This window comes from Acomys russatus, chromosome 19 (genome assembly GCF_903995435.1).
Source record: "Acomys russatus chromosome 19, mAcoRus1.1, whole genome shotgun sequence".
Classification (NCBI taxonomy): Eukaryota; Metazoa; Chordata; class Mammalia; order Rodentia; family Muridae; genus Acomys; species Acomys russatus.
In genome coordinates, this window is record NC_067155.1 from 65,230,342 (window position 1) to 65,248,448 (window position 18,107).

At 47.9% G+C, this 18,107-nt stretch overlaps 1 protein-coding gene across 1 annotated transcript in view; it reads left to right on the top strand.

Annotated features, from left to right (window-relative positions):
- Positions 1–216: 216 nt before the first annotated feature.
- Positions 217–18,107, top strand: part of Ep400 (E1A binding protein p400) — a 101,194-nt gene continuing 83,303 nt past the window's right edge. The window contains exons 1-2 of the mRNA XM_051161752.1: positions 217–357; positions 11,502–12,886. Of these exons, the coding sequence (XP_051017709.1) occupies positions 11,537–12,886 (1,350 nt within the window). The 5' untranslated portion in view covers positions 217–357; positions 11,502–11,536. The remainder of the gene's footprint in view (positions 358–11,501; positions 12,887–18,107) is intronic.

Consider the following 18,107-nt stretch of genomic DNA (forward strand, 5'->3'; position numbering starts at 1 on the left):
GGGCCGAAGCTTTCCCGCCTCGCACAGAGGACTGACGTAGCCCTGTGCTCTCCGCACCCATCCCCGCGCGCCTCCGGCGTAGAGCCCCGCCCCGGGTCGGCCTGGTCCTGGAGCCGCTTCTGTTCCGTCCCCGCCCTCAGCAGCGTTCTAACTTCAGGCGACCTCGCGCGGCCGGGTCCGGCGCTGCAGGCCAGGTACCGTTAGTCCCTCGCCGCTCGCCGTAGGCTCGGCGCTGCTACTTCCTGCGCCCGTGGACCCGGATGCGCCGAGCGGCTGCGGAGCGCTCGAGCCTCCCGGCTGTCCCGACGCGGCGGAGCGCGGCTCGAGGTGCAGGGTGAACGGGACGGCGACAGCGGGGTGAGAGGCGGGCTGGGAGGCAGTGGGCGGTGGTGGCCTGCCTGGCGGCCGTCCTCGGCGGCCCCGCGGGCGGTCGGGCCCAGGCCGCGGCGGCGCTTTGTCGTGGGCGGGCGGGCGGGGCCGAGGGGCCGGGCGGCGCGGAGAGGTCCGGGAGCCCTGGCGCGTGGTCCTGAAGGCCCTCGCCTCGTCCGCACTCCCGCGCGCGGCGGGCTCCGAGCGCTCGGGAAGGCGGGGCTCTTAACGCCCGCGCCGCCGTTGGTCGGGCGTGCGGGGTTCGGCGGCGGAGAGCCTGGGGCTGAGGCAGAGCCGGGGGAGGACGCGGCGGACCTGGGAGCTGTCCGAGCCGGGGCGCCGAGGTGCAGCATCAGCCCCAGGTCTGTCCCCAGGTCCAGTGTCGGGGAGCATCGCGACTTTGGAGTTTGGGGTTGAGCTCATCCCTGGCAGGGTGTTTGCGTTTCGCGTTCTCCGGATTTTGCGTGCAACAAAACGGCTCTTGTTCCGTTTTTGTTTTTCCTGAGAGACAGGGAGGGTCTCACCTGTAGACCAGGCTGGCCTTGACCGCGGTTCTCGTGCGTGCGTGCGTGTGATTTGTACACTCTCAGTGGCCAGGAAAGGCAAACTACATGTGAACTTTAAAATTCCTGTTTATGTATTTAGGTTTTCTCTTGGAAGTCCGAGTCAGCCTGGCTTGAATTCACTAAGTAGCCTAAGGCGGTCTGTAATTCTTAGCAACCCCCTGCCTCAGCCGCGGTACTGGGGTTACAGGTGTGAGCCATCATGCCTGGGTGTTTTATTTACTTGTTTTTGAAATGTACCTAATTTGTGTCCCAGGCTGGCTTCAGACCCTGGCCTCGGGTTGCCTTCCCACCTCAGTCTCATGAGAGCTGGAAGAGCGGGTGCTTGCCTCAGTATGCAGTGTCCCCACCCCCTTATTTAGTTTTTTGTTTTGTTTTGTTTTTTAAGACATCGTTTCACTGAGTAGTTCTGGCTGGCCTGGAACCCTTAAGAGATCCACCCGTCTCTGCCACCTGAGTACTAAAGTATTAAAGGTGCTGCCACCACACCTTGCTCCCCTATCCCCAGTGGTTTAAAAACTGAAGACAATGCCTGGCGGTGGTGGCACACGCCTTTAATCCCCAGCACTTCGGAGGCAGAGGCAGGTGGATCTCTGCGAGTTCGAAAACAACCTGGTCTAGAGTGAGTTCCAGGACAGCCAAATATGTTACACAGAGAGATCCTGTTTCAAAAACAAACAAAATAAGAAACAAAGAAACAGAAAACCCAAGACAATCTAATGCCAAAAGTGCCACTATTTTCTCTTGTTGTATTCTTCTAACGTAAAAAAATGATTGGGATTATGAAATGAAACTTTGTGTCTTAAGCTGTGTGGGTGCCGTGATCCCTCCACTGTTGAGTAGCTGCCTCTCTGTTGGGTTGTCTTCCAGGCTCACTCGAGGCTGCCCCTTACCACTTCCTCAGTGTGGCCTTCCCTTCATCTCTGCCACAGCTACATAGTAACCTTCCTGTGGCTGGTGCTCCCCTCCAGGTGGTCCTCTCAGCTCTCAGCTGACTTGTGTTCCTGGGTGGAGAGAATTTTCGTGTGTTCTCAGTCACCTCTTCTTTCTTTTTTTCTGTAGCAGCTTTACTTGGGGGTTTGGTCATATCCTCTCCATGGCTTAGGCTCCACTGATTCTGAAGGCTTTGTTATTGGTTTGGTTTTTATTTGTGTGTGCCTGTGTTGCTGTGTAAGCTCCTGCAGGGCAGGAGGGGGTCTGATGTTCTGGTGGGTATGAGCTACCCAGCATGGGTACTGGGATTCAAGCTCAGATCCCCCTGAAGAGCTGGGTCTCTTCAACTAACTTACTGTTTTGCCTACCTGTGTATCTTTGTACCAGTTGGGTTCCTGCTGCCCACAGAGGCCAGGACAGAGAATCAGATACCCTGGACCTGGAGTTACAGAGGGTTGTAGGACCTCTGGAAGAGCAGCCAGCTTTTAGCTGCTGAGCCATCTCTCCGGCCTCTGCCTAGGGATTTCTAGAGGTTGTTGAAAAGCAAACTGGCGAAGCAGCGTCTTACCTACTGTTTCGGTCAGTTGGCCATAGCTGGCTTTGAACACTGTGTGTCTCAACTTGAAATTGTGGTCCTCTTGCCTCTGCCTTCTGAGAGCTTCCATCACAGGCGTGTGCCACTGTGCCTAGCTGAAAGCACCATTTTTAATGTTTAGTCTTTGTGAATGTGTGTGGTACTAGGGATCGAGTCAGGGTCCTGCACATGCTAAGTAAGCGCTTAACCATTGAGCTGCAGCATAACCCTTATGCTTTACCCTGGGGTAAGGGGGTTCGTTTCTGGTGTCTATCAGATGACTTATGTGGGCATTGAAAGGGTTCGGGAACACGGCTTCTCAGGGAATGAAGGCACGCAGCATTTGTGGGAGAGGTCTGAAGTGTGAGGGTACTTTGTGGAGGACATGAAGTAGCTTTGTGTAGCTAGGCCTCAGTGACTGGGAAACAAGGCCTTCAGTGTAGCTGCCACTTTTCCACTTTGGGGATTTGATGACATGGAGACCATGCTATCACCACTCCAACTGCTAACCCCCAAAACCTGCTCTGCTCTGTGTGGGCCAGTGGGAGCAGTGATAAAACAGTTCACTGGTCAGATGAGCTTTTTCCTTTTGTGATTTTTTTTAAAAAATATTTTTTATTTAATATTAATTTATGTGTGTTGGTGTGAGGGTGTCAGATCTTGGAGTTACAGACAGTTGTGAGCTGCCATGTGGGTGCTGGGAATTGAGCCTGGGTCCTTTGGAAGAGCAGGTAGTGCTCTTAACCTCTGAGCCATCTCTCCAGCTCTCCTTTTGTGAATTTTCTGTGGCCTTTTGTCAGAGTGGCAACTTCACTTGTTTTGGCGTGTGTGTGTGTGTGTGTGTGTGTGTATGTATGTGTGTGTGTTCTGTCTGTCTGTCTTGTAGAGGTTGAACTAAAATTATAATTTATCAGGGCATGATGGCCCACCCTTGGGAAGCAGAAGCAGGTGGATCTTTATGGGTTTAAGGCTAGCCAGGTGCTTACATGGTGAGACCACACCTCAAAGGTAATAAATAAAAATAAAAACTAGAGTTTAAACTGTATTAAAAGGGATTATTGGGGCTTGTAAATTTAAACCATAGTTAGATATAAGCTCATCCCTGTTAAAGTAGCAGTTAACAAAAAGCCTGTGAAAAGGGGAACTGTGATATGAAATTGGAGGGAATATACATTCATACTGCCAAAATGGATCCAGAATAGGAGGACCCCAAAAGCTAAAGAATGGGACTAGTAATAACCCAGAAGTCACATATGGAGAAGAGACACCTGCTATGTTTCTTTTAGCACTGTTTATAACAGCCAAGATAGAGAATTAGCCCAGGTGCCTATCTGGGAATGAGTGGGGAAGAATGTGATGTCTGTGCACGCGCGCGACACACACACACACACACACACACACACACACGAGGATTCCATTATAAAGAGAACGAAGTTGAGTCATTTACCACAGATTGGATGGAATTGGAGACAGTATGTAAAGTGAAATAAGCCATTACACAGTTCACTAGTTATTTCTGTGGTTGCTGTGAGGAAATAGCAGAAGTACCTTGAGAGGATTTTATTTATTTATTTATTTATTTTGAGATGAGGTATCTCTGTGTAGCCTTGGCTATCCTGAACTCACTTTGTAGACCAAGCTGGCCTCGAACTCACAGTGATCCACCTACCTCTGCCTCCCGAGTGCTGGTATTAAAGGCGTGTGCCACTATGCCCGGCTCTATTTTTAATTTTTAGAAAAGATTTATTTATTCTTATGTGCATTGGTGTTTTTACCTGTATCTATATGAAGGTGCCAGATGCCTTGGAATCGGAGCTACAGGCAGTTGTGAGCTGCCATATACGTGCTGGGAATTGAACCTGGGCCCTCTGGAAGAACAGCTAGTACTCTTAATTGCTGAGCCATCACTTCAGCCCCAAGACATTTTAATATTCAAACCATAACATTCTGCCTTTGGTGCCACAGAGTTAAGGACATTCGTAATGCAGAATATATTCATTCACTCCAACTGTATAAATCTCCATGGTCTTAACCATCCCAGTACTGTTTAAACATTCAAAGAGTATTCCGAGACATAAGGCAAACTCATAGCTGTGAACCCTTTTTAAAACCAAAATGGGCTGGAGAGATGGCTCAGAGGTTAAGAGCACTGACTGCTCTTCCAAAGGTTCTGAGTTCAATTCCCAGCAACCACATGGTGGCTCACAACCATCTATAATGTGACCTGATGCTCTCTTCTGTCATGCAGATGTACACACAGGCAGAGCACTGTATACATAATAATAAATAAATCTTAAAAAAAAAAAAAAAACCGGTAACAAATACTAAGACTTCAATAAGCACAGAGGAAACATTGCTGTTCTAACATGGAGGAATAGGGAGATACCTAAGAAAGACCCGACTAAAGTAAGACTGAAGCCCAGCAGAGCAAATGCCAACCTGTAGCTTCGCATCTGGAGTTGTAGTGCCGTGTGGGCTTCAACGGGGTTGGCCAGCCTCACAGCACTTGTGGGCTCTTTGTTGGGCCAGCTCCGTTTGGTGGTTTCTGCAGCTGCTCTTGGCTAATGTTCTACCTCTGGGCATCTCCCTGGAATTGCTTTTGCCACTTAGGCTTCCCCTTCACAGCCTCATGAACAGATGTCAGGTTCTAATCCTGCGTGTTACGCATTGCTTTTTCTTGTCTGCCTTTTTCTTGGGTCAAGCCCTTAACTCTTACCTTACTTATGCATGCCTGCAAAACCAGCAGTGCATGGGTGATGCCAAGTTGTGCTACATCTTGAGTTGTGTCTACGATGAGCCTGTGGTTACAGGCTCTGATTAGGTTTCTCAGAGACTCTCTTTTTGTTTAGAAATAGTCTTGGTCTTTGACCCTAGCTGTGTGGAACTCACTGTGTGGTCCAGTCTGCTACAGTTTGTGGTACTGCTGCCTTTGCCCCAAGAGCTTAGATTACAGGTATGTGCCACCTTCTAGATTTAATACTCTCAGTGGAGGCACACACCTTTAATCCCAGCACTCAGGAGGCAGAAGCAGGTGGATCTCTGTGAGTTCTGGTCTACAGAGTGAGTTTCAGGACAGCCAGGCTACACAGAGAAACCCTGTCTTGAAAAACAAAGCAACAACAACAGAAAATTCCAAATGACTTTGTATTTTTATGCTATGGGGCCTTTAATGAAGTCTTTATTTATCTTAGGATTTATTTTTATTATTTTAAAGTTGTGTGTGTATGCAGGTCCCTGTGGAGACCAGAGGCATCAGATTTACCATAGAACTGGAGTTCCTGAAGTTGTGGGTGCTGGGAATCAGACTTGGCCGTCTGTTAGAGCAGTGCACTCTTGACCACTGAGCTTTTGTACAGCCCAGGTTGATGAAGTCTTGCCTTCAGGGCACCTTCTACCCTGAGCGTGATCTTTCTCTTCCCGGGACCTGTGCTCTCCTGCCTGGAGCTGTCTGTGCGCCCATGCTTCTTTCCTCACCAGTGCAGTTTGCTCTGAGTTCCCACTGTGACCCCAGCTAATGGCAGCCAGCAGTCACCTTGCCGTACCTTGAATGTTACAGTGTTCTGAATTTTTTACTGCCAAATTAATTAGTCTCTTATTTTTTAAGTCAGCCTTAAAATTTCAGGACACAGGCAGAGCACAGATTCTTTGGCGGAACAATCTAGTCCAGCTCTGACAGACTTTGTTCTCACCTAAAACCTCATGGGGGTGGTCTTTACTGTCCACGGTTCTCTTGGCGCTTTGTTCTTCCACTCTCACAGCAGCGTGGGGCTTCCTCAGCTTACCTCTCCAAACTTTTCCACCTTTCCCCTACCCAGTTCCAAAGCCCTGGGAGTCACTTGGCCAGATAAGAACTGCAAGGACTTCTTGGTGTCAGTTTTCTGGATTAATTACTTATTGTTGTAATACAATACTTGACAAACTTGTCAAGGTTAAGAGATAGATTTATTTTGGCTGACAGTTCAGTGTGATTTGTTTACAGCTTGGTTGATCAGAAAATAGAGAGCTTGGGCTGGTACCAGACATGGAAACATGAACTTCAGGGCCCAGCACAGCAGCAGCTTCTGCTAGCTAGGCCACACTTCTGATGGTTCTGACAACCTCCTGCAAAAACACTTCCAGCTGGTGATGAGTTTACATTGAGCCTTGGGAGACAGTTCACATTTAGGCCATATAGACAAGAAGCCAGGTGCCATGGGATCTTACTGGAGTGAAGTAGACATCAGCAGCTAAGAGTACAATAGTCAGGAGCCTCTCAAAAAAGCAACAAAAAGCTGAGGTAATATTAGAAATACAAGCAGGGCAGTGGTAATCCCAGCTCCTGGAGGCAGAGACAGGTGGATTTCTGAGTTTGAGGCCAGCCTGGTCTACAGGTCTAAATTCCAGGGACAGCCAGGCCTACACAGAGAAACCCTGTCTCGAATCGCCCACCCCAAGAAAACTTAGAAACAGGCAGTTTTTAAGTTTCGCTGTTGGTGGTCCCCTGCTGTCTGTTGGGGTCTCTGCACCTTATTCTGGGAAGCACTTTTTCATTAAAAAAATTTTATAGGGCTGGAGCGATGGCTCGGGTTAAGAGCGCTGACTGTTCTTCTGGAGGTCCTGGGTTCAGTTCCCAGCAACCACATGGTGGCTCACAAGTGGACATGCAGGCAGAGCACTGTATACATGATAATAAATAAATCTTAAAAAATTTTATGTGTATGGGTGTTTTGCCTGCATGTATGTCTGCACACCACTCGTATGCAGTACCTGAGGAGGCCAGGAGAGGGTGTCAAGATTTTTTTGGACTGGAGTGAGAGACAATTGTGAGCTGCCATGTCGCATGTGCTGGGAATGGAACCCGTGCCCCCTCTGGAAGGGTCGTCAGTGCTCTTGACCACGGAGCCACCTCTGCGGCCTCTTGGAAGCACTTTTAGATGAGTGGCTTCTTTACCTTATAGTTGATGGTTGGTGGTATAAATTATATATATGTAATATATATTATATATATAAATACTTTTTATTACTTTTTTTGGAGATATCTCGCTATGTAGCCTAAGCTGGCCTAGAACTGGCTATGTAGCCAAGACTGGCCTAGCATGCTGTTGGTAGTATGTGTGTTCGGATGGAGGCTCGGAGTTGGTGTTTGATGTCTTCCTTAGTTGTTTTCCACTGTATTGACACAAGGTGTCTTGCTGAACCAGGAGCTACCAAATTCCTGCTAGTGTAGCTAGCCATCTTGTTCCCGGGAGTCCCTGTTTTAATGCCTTGCTTCAGCTACAACTGTATTACTTTGGGGGGTTACAAAAATGAATTCCTTTCAGGGCTTAATACATTTTCTGGAGTTTTTGAAGATTCTTTTTTAAAAAAATTTACTTTTTGTATATAAGTGCTCTATCTGCATGTACACCTGCACACCAGAAGAGGGCGTCAGAGGATATAGATGGTTGTGAGCCACCATGTGGTTGCTGGGAATGGAACTCAGGACCTTTGGAATAGCAGCCAGGGCTCTTAACCTCTGAGCCATCTCTCCAGCCCCCAGTCCATGGCTTTATGAATCCATTGTTTCTGGGCAGTGGTGAGGCAGAGCAGCAGGGAGGGTGTGGAGGAGCAGAGCTGCTTACTTCATTGGCCAATGAATGAGTAAGGCAGGAGGGAACTGAGGAGAATAGCCTTGCTCCTTTAATTCCAGCACTCAGGAGACCAAGGTAGGTAGTTCAAGACCAACCTGGTCTAGAGATGAGTTCCAGGACAGCCAGCGCTACCCAGGGAAACCCTGTCTTGAAATCAAAATCAGAACAAAAAGGCATCCCTCAGGGCATAGCTCAGTGACCTACCTGCTCCTTCCAGGTCCTGTCTCAGGTCTTATCATTGTAGGAAGCACAGCTTGTTCTGAAAGTTGCGTGTGGCCCAAAGCTCCCCTGTGTATTGGTAAGTGATTGATACTTTCCTTCATCCCGCTCACCTCAACTCCTTTATGTAGTTACTGTGTGGTTGTAGCAGTCCTGCTTTCGCTTCTGGAGGGCTGGGCTTACTTGTGTGTGCCACCGCTCATGGCTTGATTGATATATTTTTTATTTATTTATTTATTTTTGGTTTTTTGAGACAGGGTCTCTCTGTGTAGCATTAGCTGTTCTGAACTCACTTTGTAGACCAGGCTGGCCTTGAACTCACAGCGATCCGCCTGCCTCTGCCTCCTGAGTGCTGGGATTAAAGGCGTGCACCACCACACCTGGAGATATATTTTTTATTTGAAAGTCTTGCAAATTATTTTTTATATTTATTTAGTTATTTATTTTGGTTTTTCGAGACAGGGTTTCTGTGTGTAACCTTGGCTGTCCTGGACTCACTTTGTAGACCAGGCTGGCCTCGAACTCACAGCAATCTGCCTGCCTCTACCTCCTGAGTGCTGGGACTAAAGGTGTGCGCCGCCATGCCTGGCTGCTTTTTTTTTTTTTTTTTTTTTTTTTTTTTTTTTTTTTTTTTTAAAGTTTTTGGGTTCATGGCTTCTTTCTTTTTCATACTCTGATAGAGATAAGCAATGATATCCTTGATGACTGTGCTGCTTGTCTTGGTGGCAAAAATACACTTTTAAAAAAAGATTTATTTATTTTTTATTATGTATACAGTGTTCTGTCTGCATGTACACCTGTATGCCAGAAAAGGGCATCAGATCACATTATAGCTGGTTGTGAGCCACCATGTGGTTGCTGGGAATTGAACTCAGGACCTTTGGAAGAGCAGGCAGCCCTTTTAACCACTGAGCCATCTCTCCAGCCCCCCAAAAAATACACTCTTAAATTAATTAGATATTTGTGTGTTTGTACGCATACATGTTTCATGATGTGCTGTGATGTGTGTGGATCGTAAGAGGACACCTTGGGGTCGTTGCCGCTCTTCTTTTATCACATGGAACGTCGGGGCTGAACTTGGATCCTCAGGCTTGGTAGCAGGTGTGTCTTTACCCACAGTGCCAAGACTTGGGGCAGTGTTTGCTTTTGGACCCTATCTCTGAGCTGAATGTTGGGTGCTATGGATTTGCACCATTGTTTTTTTCTGAGGAAGAAAATGTTCTGTGTCTTCGGTCCACTATGGAGGAAATTAGGCAGGCTGAGGGGCAGCACTGGTGGCCTGACACCAAATTGTGCTTCCCTGCTTTGTCTTCTGTTTCCTTCTGAAGCCTGCTTTCTTCCCCAAGTCCTTTCTGCTTTTTTATCGCTGTCTGTAGCCGTCTCAGCTTTAGCCTTCCTTTTGGTTATACCATAGGTGTAAAAGTAGCTTTGGTTTTTGTTTTTGTTTTTCGAGACAGGGTTTCTCTGTGTAGCTTTGGTTGTCCTGGACTCGCTTTGTAGACCAGGCTGGCCTCGAACTCACAGTGACCGCCTGCTTCTACCTCATGAGTGCTGGGATTAAAGGCCACCCCCTATACCCCAACCCCGACCTGTAAAAGTAGGTTTCATTCTCGTGTGTCAGTTGTTTTCATGGAGTCTTACTGCTCCTTTCCTAGTCCTGGAAGCTTCTAGCATCTGTACAATCTAGTCTAGGCCTAGAATGTTTCCGGCCTCTGAGACTTACTGCTGAATAAGCTCACCCTTACTTGTTCTTTCTGAGCTCTGGGCTGGCTGGTTCAGCTCATCTGTTCTGGCTCAAACTCCTCTCCCAGCTGACTTACTCAATCTGGCTTCTTTCTCGGCCCAGAATTGCTCTGCTCGGCCTCAAACTAACTCAGCAATCTGCTCTAATCTTCTGGCTTCTTCTCTTTTTCTGGCTCGTTCAGTCTTCACCTGAGCTCTCTGCCTGCAACCCATCTATTACTGCCCAGGTAAAACTGCCTCCTAGGTAGCTTCCTTTTCCTCTCCTGAGAGCTGGGATATCCTGTTCTGTCAAATCTTCTCTGGTTTGCCATCTTATCTGCCTCTCAATTAGATATCACTTTCAAACATGGGCGCTTCCTTCTACAAACTAACTTTACCTTCCTTTGGGATTAAAGGTATGTACCACCACACCTAAACCTAAGCTTCTCTCTCTCTCTCTCTCTCTCTCTCTCTCTCTCTCTCTCTCTCTCTCTCTCTCTCTCTCTCTCTCTCTCCAGGGTTACTCTGTGTAGCCTTGACTGTCCTGGACTCACTTTGTAGACCAGGCTGGCCTCAAATTCACAGTGATCCGCCTGCCTCTGCCTCCTGAGTGCTGGGATGTGCATCACCATGTCCGCTTCCTAGGCTGCCCTTTTTTTTTTTTTTTTTTTTTTTTTTTTTAAATCTGCTACTTGCTCTATACCAGGTTGGCCTTGAGCTCAGGTCTGTTTGCCTCTGTCTCCTGGGTTAAAGGTGTGTTTGTATTCCAGGTAGATCACACAGACCTAGAAGATCTTTGGATGTGATCTCTTGCCAGAAGAGCTATGTTCTGAATTAACATTCCTCTATACATAGGGGACCCTTTGCTGCCATACATGGTTGACAGGAAGACTGCCATTCCCTGGGAGCCATGCCATATATAGTCATCACAAGTTGAACTCTCCCCACCGAAGTGATGAGAGTGTTGACCTGGTCTTGAAGGGACCGGTGGTCTCCTAGTGGGGACATACTCTTTGCCAGCAGCGTTCTGTAGATCAACAGTGTAATTGCTCTGGTCTGTTCTTGGGAGGCAGATGTAGTTGTTTGGTGTACGAGGCCTGGCTAAACTAGTAAATCCCAAGAGGCGCTTTAAGCCACTTAGAGGGGCTGGCTGGTTCTCCCAGCACTGTGGCAGATGTCATAGGGTTACTGACAAAGTAGCAGCTGCCCCCTGGATTGAATGTGGTGTGTGGTGCCATACTTCTTAGTTGACAGTTCTTTTTAAATGGGACTTAGCATCTTCTTGGCCTTCTTCTTCTATAGATGGCAGAGGTAAGGGCACTTTGTTCCTTTGGGATCTTGGGTGGAGGAAAGGCGATGGGGAAAGGAGTTACGGTTATGTGTAAGTGGCCACCTGTTCTCTGACAGAGAGTAAGGAGAGGCGCCTCTGCTCAAATCAGACAAATGTAACGTGTGGTAATCAAATGATTGTGTTTGCCTTCCAATGTCTTGATTTTAATTTTGATTTTTTAGGGGAACATTACATTGGATAGAAAAGGGAGGTGATAATGCACCATGGCAGTGGTCCTCAGAATGTCCAGCATCAGCTGCAGAGGTCTAGGTCCTTCACTGGGAGTGAAGAGGAACAGCCAGCCCATCCCAACCTACCCCCATCTCCTGCAGCACCTTTCGCCCCGTCAGCCAGCCCATCTGCACCCCAGTCCCCTGGGTACCAGATACAGCAGCTGATGAGCAGAAGCCCTGTGGCTGGGCAGAATGTGAACATCACCCTGCAGAGTGTCGGCCCAGTCGTGGGAGGAAACCAGCAGATCACCCTGGCCCCTCTGCCGCTGCCCAGCCCCACCTCTCCGGGTTTTCAGTTCGGTGCGCAGCAGAGGCGTTTTGAGCATGGCTCTCCATCATACATTCAAGTTACTTCCCCGCTGTCGCAGCAGGTCCAGACCCAAAGCCCCACACAGCCTAGCCCTGGGCCAGGCCAAACCATGCAGAGTGTGCGTGCAGGTGCCCCAGGCCCTGGGTTGGGCATCTGCAGCAGCAGCCCCACTGGAGGCTTTGTGGATGCCAGTGTGCTTGTGAGGCAGATCAGCCTGAGCCCATCAAGTGGTGGTCACTTTGTATTTCAGGAGGCACCAGGTCTGACTCAGATGGCGCAGGGAGCCCAGGTTCAACTCCAGCATTCAGGAGCTCCCATCACGGTCAGAGAACGGAGACTCTCCCAACCTCACGCGCAGTCGGGAGGTACCATCCACCATCTGGGGCCTCAGAGCCCTGCAGCTGCAGGAGGCACTGGACTGCAACCTTTGGCCAGCCCAAACCACATTACTACGGCCAGCCTGCCGCCCCAGATCAGCAGCATTATTCAGGGCCAGTTGATACAGCAGCAGCAGCAGCAGCAGCAGCAGCAGGTCCTTCAGGGGCAGCCACTGAACAGATCTCTGGGGTTTGAGAGGACACCAAGTGTGCTGCTCCCTGGCGTTGGGGGGCCGTCAGCATTTGGGATGACATCCCCACCACCACCCACCAGCCCTTCCAGAACCACCATGCCTCCCGGCCTTTCCAGTGTGCCTCTCACATCTGTGGGAAGTTCAGGGATGAAGAAAGCTCCCAAGAAGCTGGAGGAGATCCCCGCAGCCTCGCAGGAGGTGGCACAGATGAGGAAGCAGTGCTTGGACTACCACTACAAGGAGATGGAGGCGCTCAAGGAGGTCTTCAGGGAGTACCTGATCGAACTGTTCTTCCTGCAGCATCTTCAGGGGAACATGATGGACTTCCTGGCTTTTAAAAGGAAGCACTACGCCCCTTTACAGGCTTATCTTAGGCAGAATGACTTGGACATTGAGGAGGAAGAGGAAGAAGAGGAAGAGGAGGAAGAAAAGTCTGAAGTTATCAACGATGAGGTAAGGAACAGCAGTTTAGTAGTCTAGAAGGGCTACATATAGCAAAATAGATGTGTGCAACAGTAGACTGAAGATGTGTGGGCTTGGGGTGACGCAGGATCCAAAGAGGAGTAAAGTGTGTGCTTTCCTTCTTCCTTCATGTAGAGGGTAGCTGTGCAGTGTAGCTGTCTGGGGAGGAAGATGAAGGACTGTGCTGTGACTGATGCCTTTTCAGAGCCACATGTTGTCACTGAGAGCCAGAAGCCGTCCTAGGCAGCGAGTTCAGCCAGTGCTGTCCAGGCTTCTCCCTTGCCTGTGTGTGTGGTCCGTGGCCAACAAGACACGGTTGCCAGTCCTGTGGCAACCCACAGCGAAGGTTCTCCCAGTGCAGCGAAGCTTAGCTCTTCTCCCCTGGCTGCTTGGTTTCACTGTGTTTATGTAGGTCTGTTCATAAAAACAAGGGTTTTGAAATACACCAGGTGTGTTTTGTGTGGGATGTTCACAGTTAAAGTACAGATAGTGTTGGAGAACTATGCGAGTTTTTTTTTAAGGTTTTAGATGTAGTCTCAGATGTGAGATCATGTTTTAAGCTTGCACTTTGCAAACCTATGGAATGACACTTGAAACAGAAGCTGCTTCTTGGGTTCCTAGAGTCCTGCACAGTAAACCCCTTAACAGCAGAGCAGTTCTGAAGCCTTCTGAAGTGACCCGCACTGTGATGCACTGTCTTTGTGCCCTTGTCTTGTGTAGTGTTTATTATGTTGGCGTAGCTTATTTTGTTTTATGATAGCGCTAAAATAATTTAAACTGCTGTCAGCCCTTTGGCAACGAAACCTGCTTTTGGTGAGCAAGTTTGCCTCTGCTCCAGGGTCCTCACTGCAGCTGTGGATGTACCTGTGTGGCTTGGCCATCTGTGTCTTCTTCAACACTGGACCTAGGCTGCACCATTTTTGTTATTCAGAAATTCTCAATGACTTTTCAGATCACCACTAGTGCCATGGAACAGTGGAATTGAGTTCTCTCTGTGTCTGTTGCCAATGTTGTCTGTAAGCTGAGCCTCCTTATCTGTACTTGTGAAAGATCACACAACCTCTCACAGCTTCTACTAAAGTCAGCTTTGCTGTGTGACCCATGTGGTAGGCTACAGAATGCTATGGCTGTGCAGATCTTTCAAGAAGCCAGCTGTGGGACACTGTGTCTGCCACTCCCATTTTACGGTTGGAAGTTGCAGAATCTAAAATGTTGTCTATGATCTAGACTGGAGTTGTGAAGATTGGCAGCTGTTATAGATTGTTAAACTATGCACCTGTGAAGTCAGCTCAGTGTCCCTTTGTAGGATTGGATGCAAAAACATTCCATTTTAAAGCACCTAAATTAGTGAGCTGTCAGCAATGAAATTCTAATAATTTTGAGCAGTCTTAAAAATTGTTACCTTTTTTTCTCAAAATATTTCTCTCAGGTAAAGGTTGTGACAGGCAAGGATGGGCAGACTGGGACTCCCGTTGCTATAGCAACCCAGCTTCCGCCAAATGTTTCTGCTGCTTTTTCATCCCAGCAGCAACCGTTTCAGGTACTTTTTGATGGTTCTAAATTGTAGTTTCATCCCAAACGTTTCTTTCATCCAGATATTTTAACCTTCAATTTACTATTTGCTCTTTGGCATTTTTTTTTTTCCAGAGCCCATTCCTTATTTTGAACAGTAAAAGTCTTTCTGCATATACAGTTCTAAAATTCAGTTGCATGAGTGAATGACAACACAGACTTTACTGCATTGTCTTCTGTGACCTGCAATGTGGTGGTAGCTTGTAGTGTGCATGTCCTCAAACATTCAACGTCCTGTTACTGTATGCCTAGGGTTCCTTGTGTGCTGTGTTTAATGTTCGTTATTTCTTGTGTCTTTTACCTGTATTTTGAAAACAGTGCAAAACAGAACAAGGGAAAAGACATAGCAGGTATTTCCTTAGCTGGAGAAAACACTGGTGTGTGAATCACCTTTCTACCTCAGGACTGATATTTCTTAGTGAGGCAGACCAGAGTGCATCCATGAAGCTGGGATTCTCACACACTAGGAGCTTTGGAGAGAGTTTGTGCTGGCTTCTGCAAGCAGTTTTGTCCTTGGTGATATTTTTGTTTTTGTTTCTGCTTCTAATTTTAATATAATTTCAAACACAAAAATTGCTGTAGTCATACATGTAGTCACACAGGAAGCCCCCGTCTGTGCCTTTTCTGATTGGTTGCTGTTGGTTTTTGCCCATTTGCATTTCATTCTCATGATACGCAGTGCCGTGTGGCATTGTGCTTATCCCCAATGCGTCTACCAGTACATGAAGGCAGGAAGTGCCACAGGAAGCTGGTGCCCCTGTTAGACTGACCTGCAGCTGAGGCTCAGCCTGCACCGCCCTCCCAGCCCTGGGACGTGGTCCAGGGTGTCCGTGCTCCTCAGGCCTCACCTCTCTGGCCTTCTGTGGTGCTGGCTGCTTTCGGCCTTTTGTGATGCCGTGATATATAGGGCTGTCTCACGGGCTCTGACGTCATGTTCAAGTCGTGTCGTTCATAGAGGAGTGCCACAGCGATGGCAGTCTGTCTGTCTCAGGGTATCATGTCAGCAGGCCCGGGGTGCTGCCTCGTCCCTGGGGATGTGAACTTGAGCCATCTGAGGTGGAGCCTTCTGTACGGCAGGGTATGAATTGTGTAAATTCCCTCACGTTTATAGTCTTTTATCCGCGATTTCAAACATCTGTTGATGAATCGCTCTGACTCAGTTACTTCTTTAAAGGCCTACAGTGGATTCCCTCCCTGTCTCTCTCCTTTCCTTTCTTCTTTTTCTTTTCTTTTCAACAGAGTTTTACTCTACCCCAGGCTGACTTGGAACTTACTCTGTAGCTCAAGCCGACCTCAAATTTACAGTGGCTCTCCTACCTCTCCCCTGGTGGGATTATAGTTGTGAATCACTAAGACAGAGGCGTAAGTGACCGAGGCTGGTCTCAGCTCACTGTGTCGCCCAAGAAGACCCTGAGCCCCTCCTCCTCTCCCCCTTCCCCCCATACTTACTCCCACATTCCTTCTGCATTGATCAGCTACTTGAGTTGTTACATTCGTTCCTATGTAGACACCCATTTTAGTCAGTGAGTTACATGAGACTTAAGTACTTTGGTGGTGTTTACTTAACATTCACTTTTCTTCGGTCTATAGTTGTGTGAATGCTGACAGACCAAACCAAAGGGTCGTGTGCTTCCCAACGCAGCATAACACAAAAGGTGTTTTATTTTGTCCACTAAGCAGTCCCCCATGCGCTCTAGTCTGACCTTCCTGCCCTCTGCCGAGTGCTCTCCACCTTGTAAGTTTGTGACTTCTCCAGGGTGGGGCGTCGTGGAGTCATGGAGCACTTTTCTGGTTAGCTTATTGTCTCTTCTGGTTGCTGAGGACTTTCTGCACCTTGGTACTTGGGGTTGTAACTCGTCATCACAGGTTCCTATATTCCAACGGACACTAGCAATTAGAAACTGGTAAGGGAAGCAGATTTGTTTACGGTTTTGCCAAACTGGGAAAGAACCTAATTTTTTTCCATAATGTCTGTGGTGATCTTCATAAGTTATTGAAACAAAGGCCACAAAGTTTGTAGAGTGAGATGACTTAACCCATTCTTTCCGAGAAGGAAGGCAGCTTACCCAGGTTGCCTTCCCTGTTTCCCTTCTTGGCAGGCATCCGCCCTTCTCAGCATGGAGAATCTGGCACGTGTGTGTGTGTGTGTGTGTGTGTGTGCACGCTGTGTGTGCACCTAGTGTCTGTAGAAACCAGAAGAAAGCGTCAGATCTTCTGGAACTTGAGTTAAATGGTTGTGAGCTGCTATTGGAGAAGCAAACTTGTGCTTCCTGCAAAACCATTAAGACACTAAGAAGACCTCCAGCCTCATTGTGTTTCTACGAGTTAGACTGCTCTCCTGGTGTTGCTGGGAAGCACTTCCGTGTTTTGATGGGTAGTTGAGTATGTTTTAGGAGTCACAGACAAAAGTGCTGACTGTTTACAAGTTGCTCATCTCATTAACACGGTACCTGGGAGTCAGAGTTGCACTGTTTTAGGGCCATATGTGGATGTATGCTCAACTTCATAGGAGAGGGCTACACTCCTTTTCCTGTGTGGCCTCTGCTCTCAGCAGTGCAGTAGTGGGAGTCGTAGTTCTCACTCCCCACCTCATCACCTCTCTGTAGCCCGACCGGTCAGTGACGGGCACGAGGCAGTTCTCAGGCTGTGACCTTGAGCATCTTTCCCCATGTTTATTGGCACATCTTTTTGGTGAAGTGTTTGTATCTTACTCATTTCTTTTTCATTACATTGTTGGTTTATTGTTGAGTTTAGAAGTTTTTCTTGCGTGATCCAGATACCAAAGTTTTGGTACGACAGTACTATGCCAGTTGCAATTTTTTTCCTTGACTACTATTTGTAGAACAAATATTTAAAGTTTTGATGAAGTATAACTTAACATTTTTCTTTTGGGGGCGTATTTCAAGACAGGTTCCTCTGTGTAGTCCTGTCTGTCCTGGAGCCGGTGTATAGATCAGGCTGGCCTCAAACTCACAGAGATCTGCCTGCCTCTGTCTACCCGAGTGCTGGGATTATCTTTGTATACCAACATGCCTAACTCTTTCTCTCTCTCTCTTTTTTTTTAAAGATTTATTTAATTAATAATGTATACAGTGTTCTGCCTGCATGTACACCTGCAGGCCAAAATAGGGCATCAGATCTCATTATAGGTGGTTGTGAGCCACCATGTGGTTGCTGGGAATTGAACTCAGGACCTCTGGAAGAGCAGACAGGGCTCTTAACCTCTGAGCCATCTCTCCAGCCCAACTCTTACTCATTTTTAGATTTGTTTTTATTTTATGTGTTTTACCTGCATATATATCTGTGCACCATGTACATGCTGTGCCCATGGAGGTTGGAAGAGGGCATTAGATTATCCTGGAACTGGAGTTGAGATGGTTGTGAGCTACCGTGTAGGTGCTGGGAATTGAACCCCAGTCTGCTGGAAGACTAGACAGTGCTCTTAACTGCTGTGTCTCTAGCACTGAGCCTTAACTTTTTCTCCTGTGCTGTGCCGTGCTGTGTCGTGCCGGCGGGGCTTCACTGTGATGGTATTTCATAGCAGGGGAAACCGAGACACTCATCTTGCTGCCAGGATCTTTTCTGCAGGGTGAGGGTGGAAGCCATCAGTTTGTGGATGTCTGTTTTGAGGCTGGGGAAT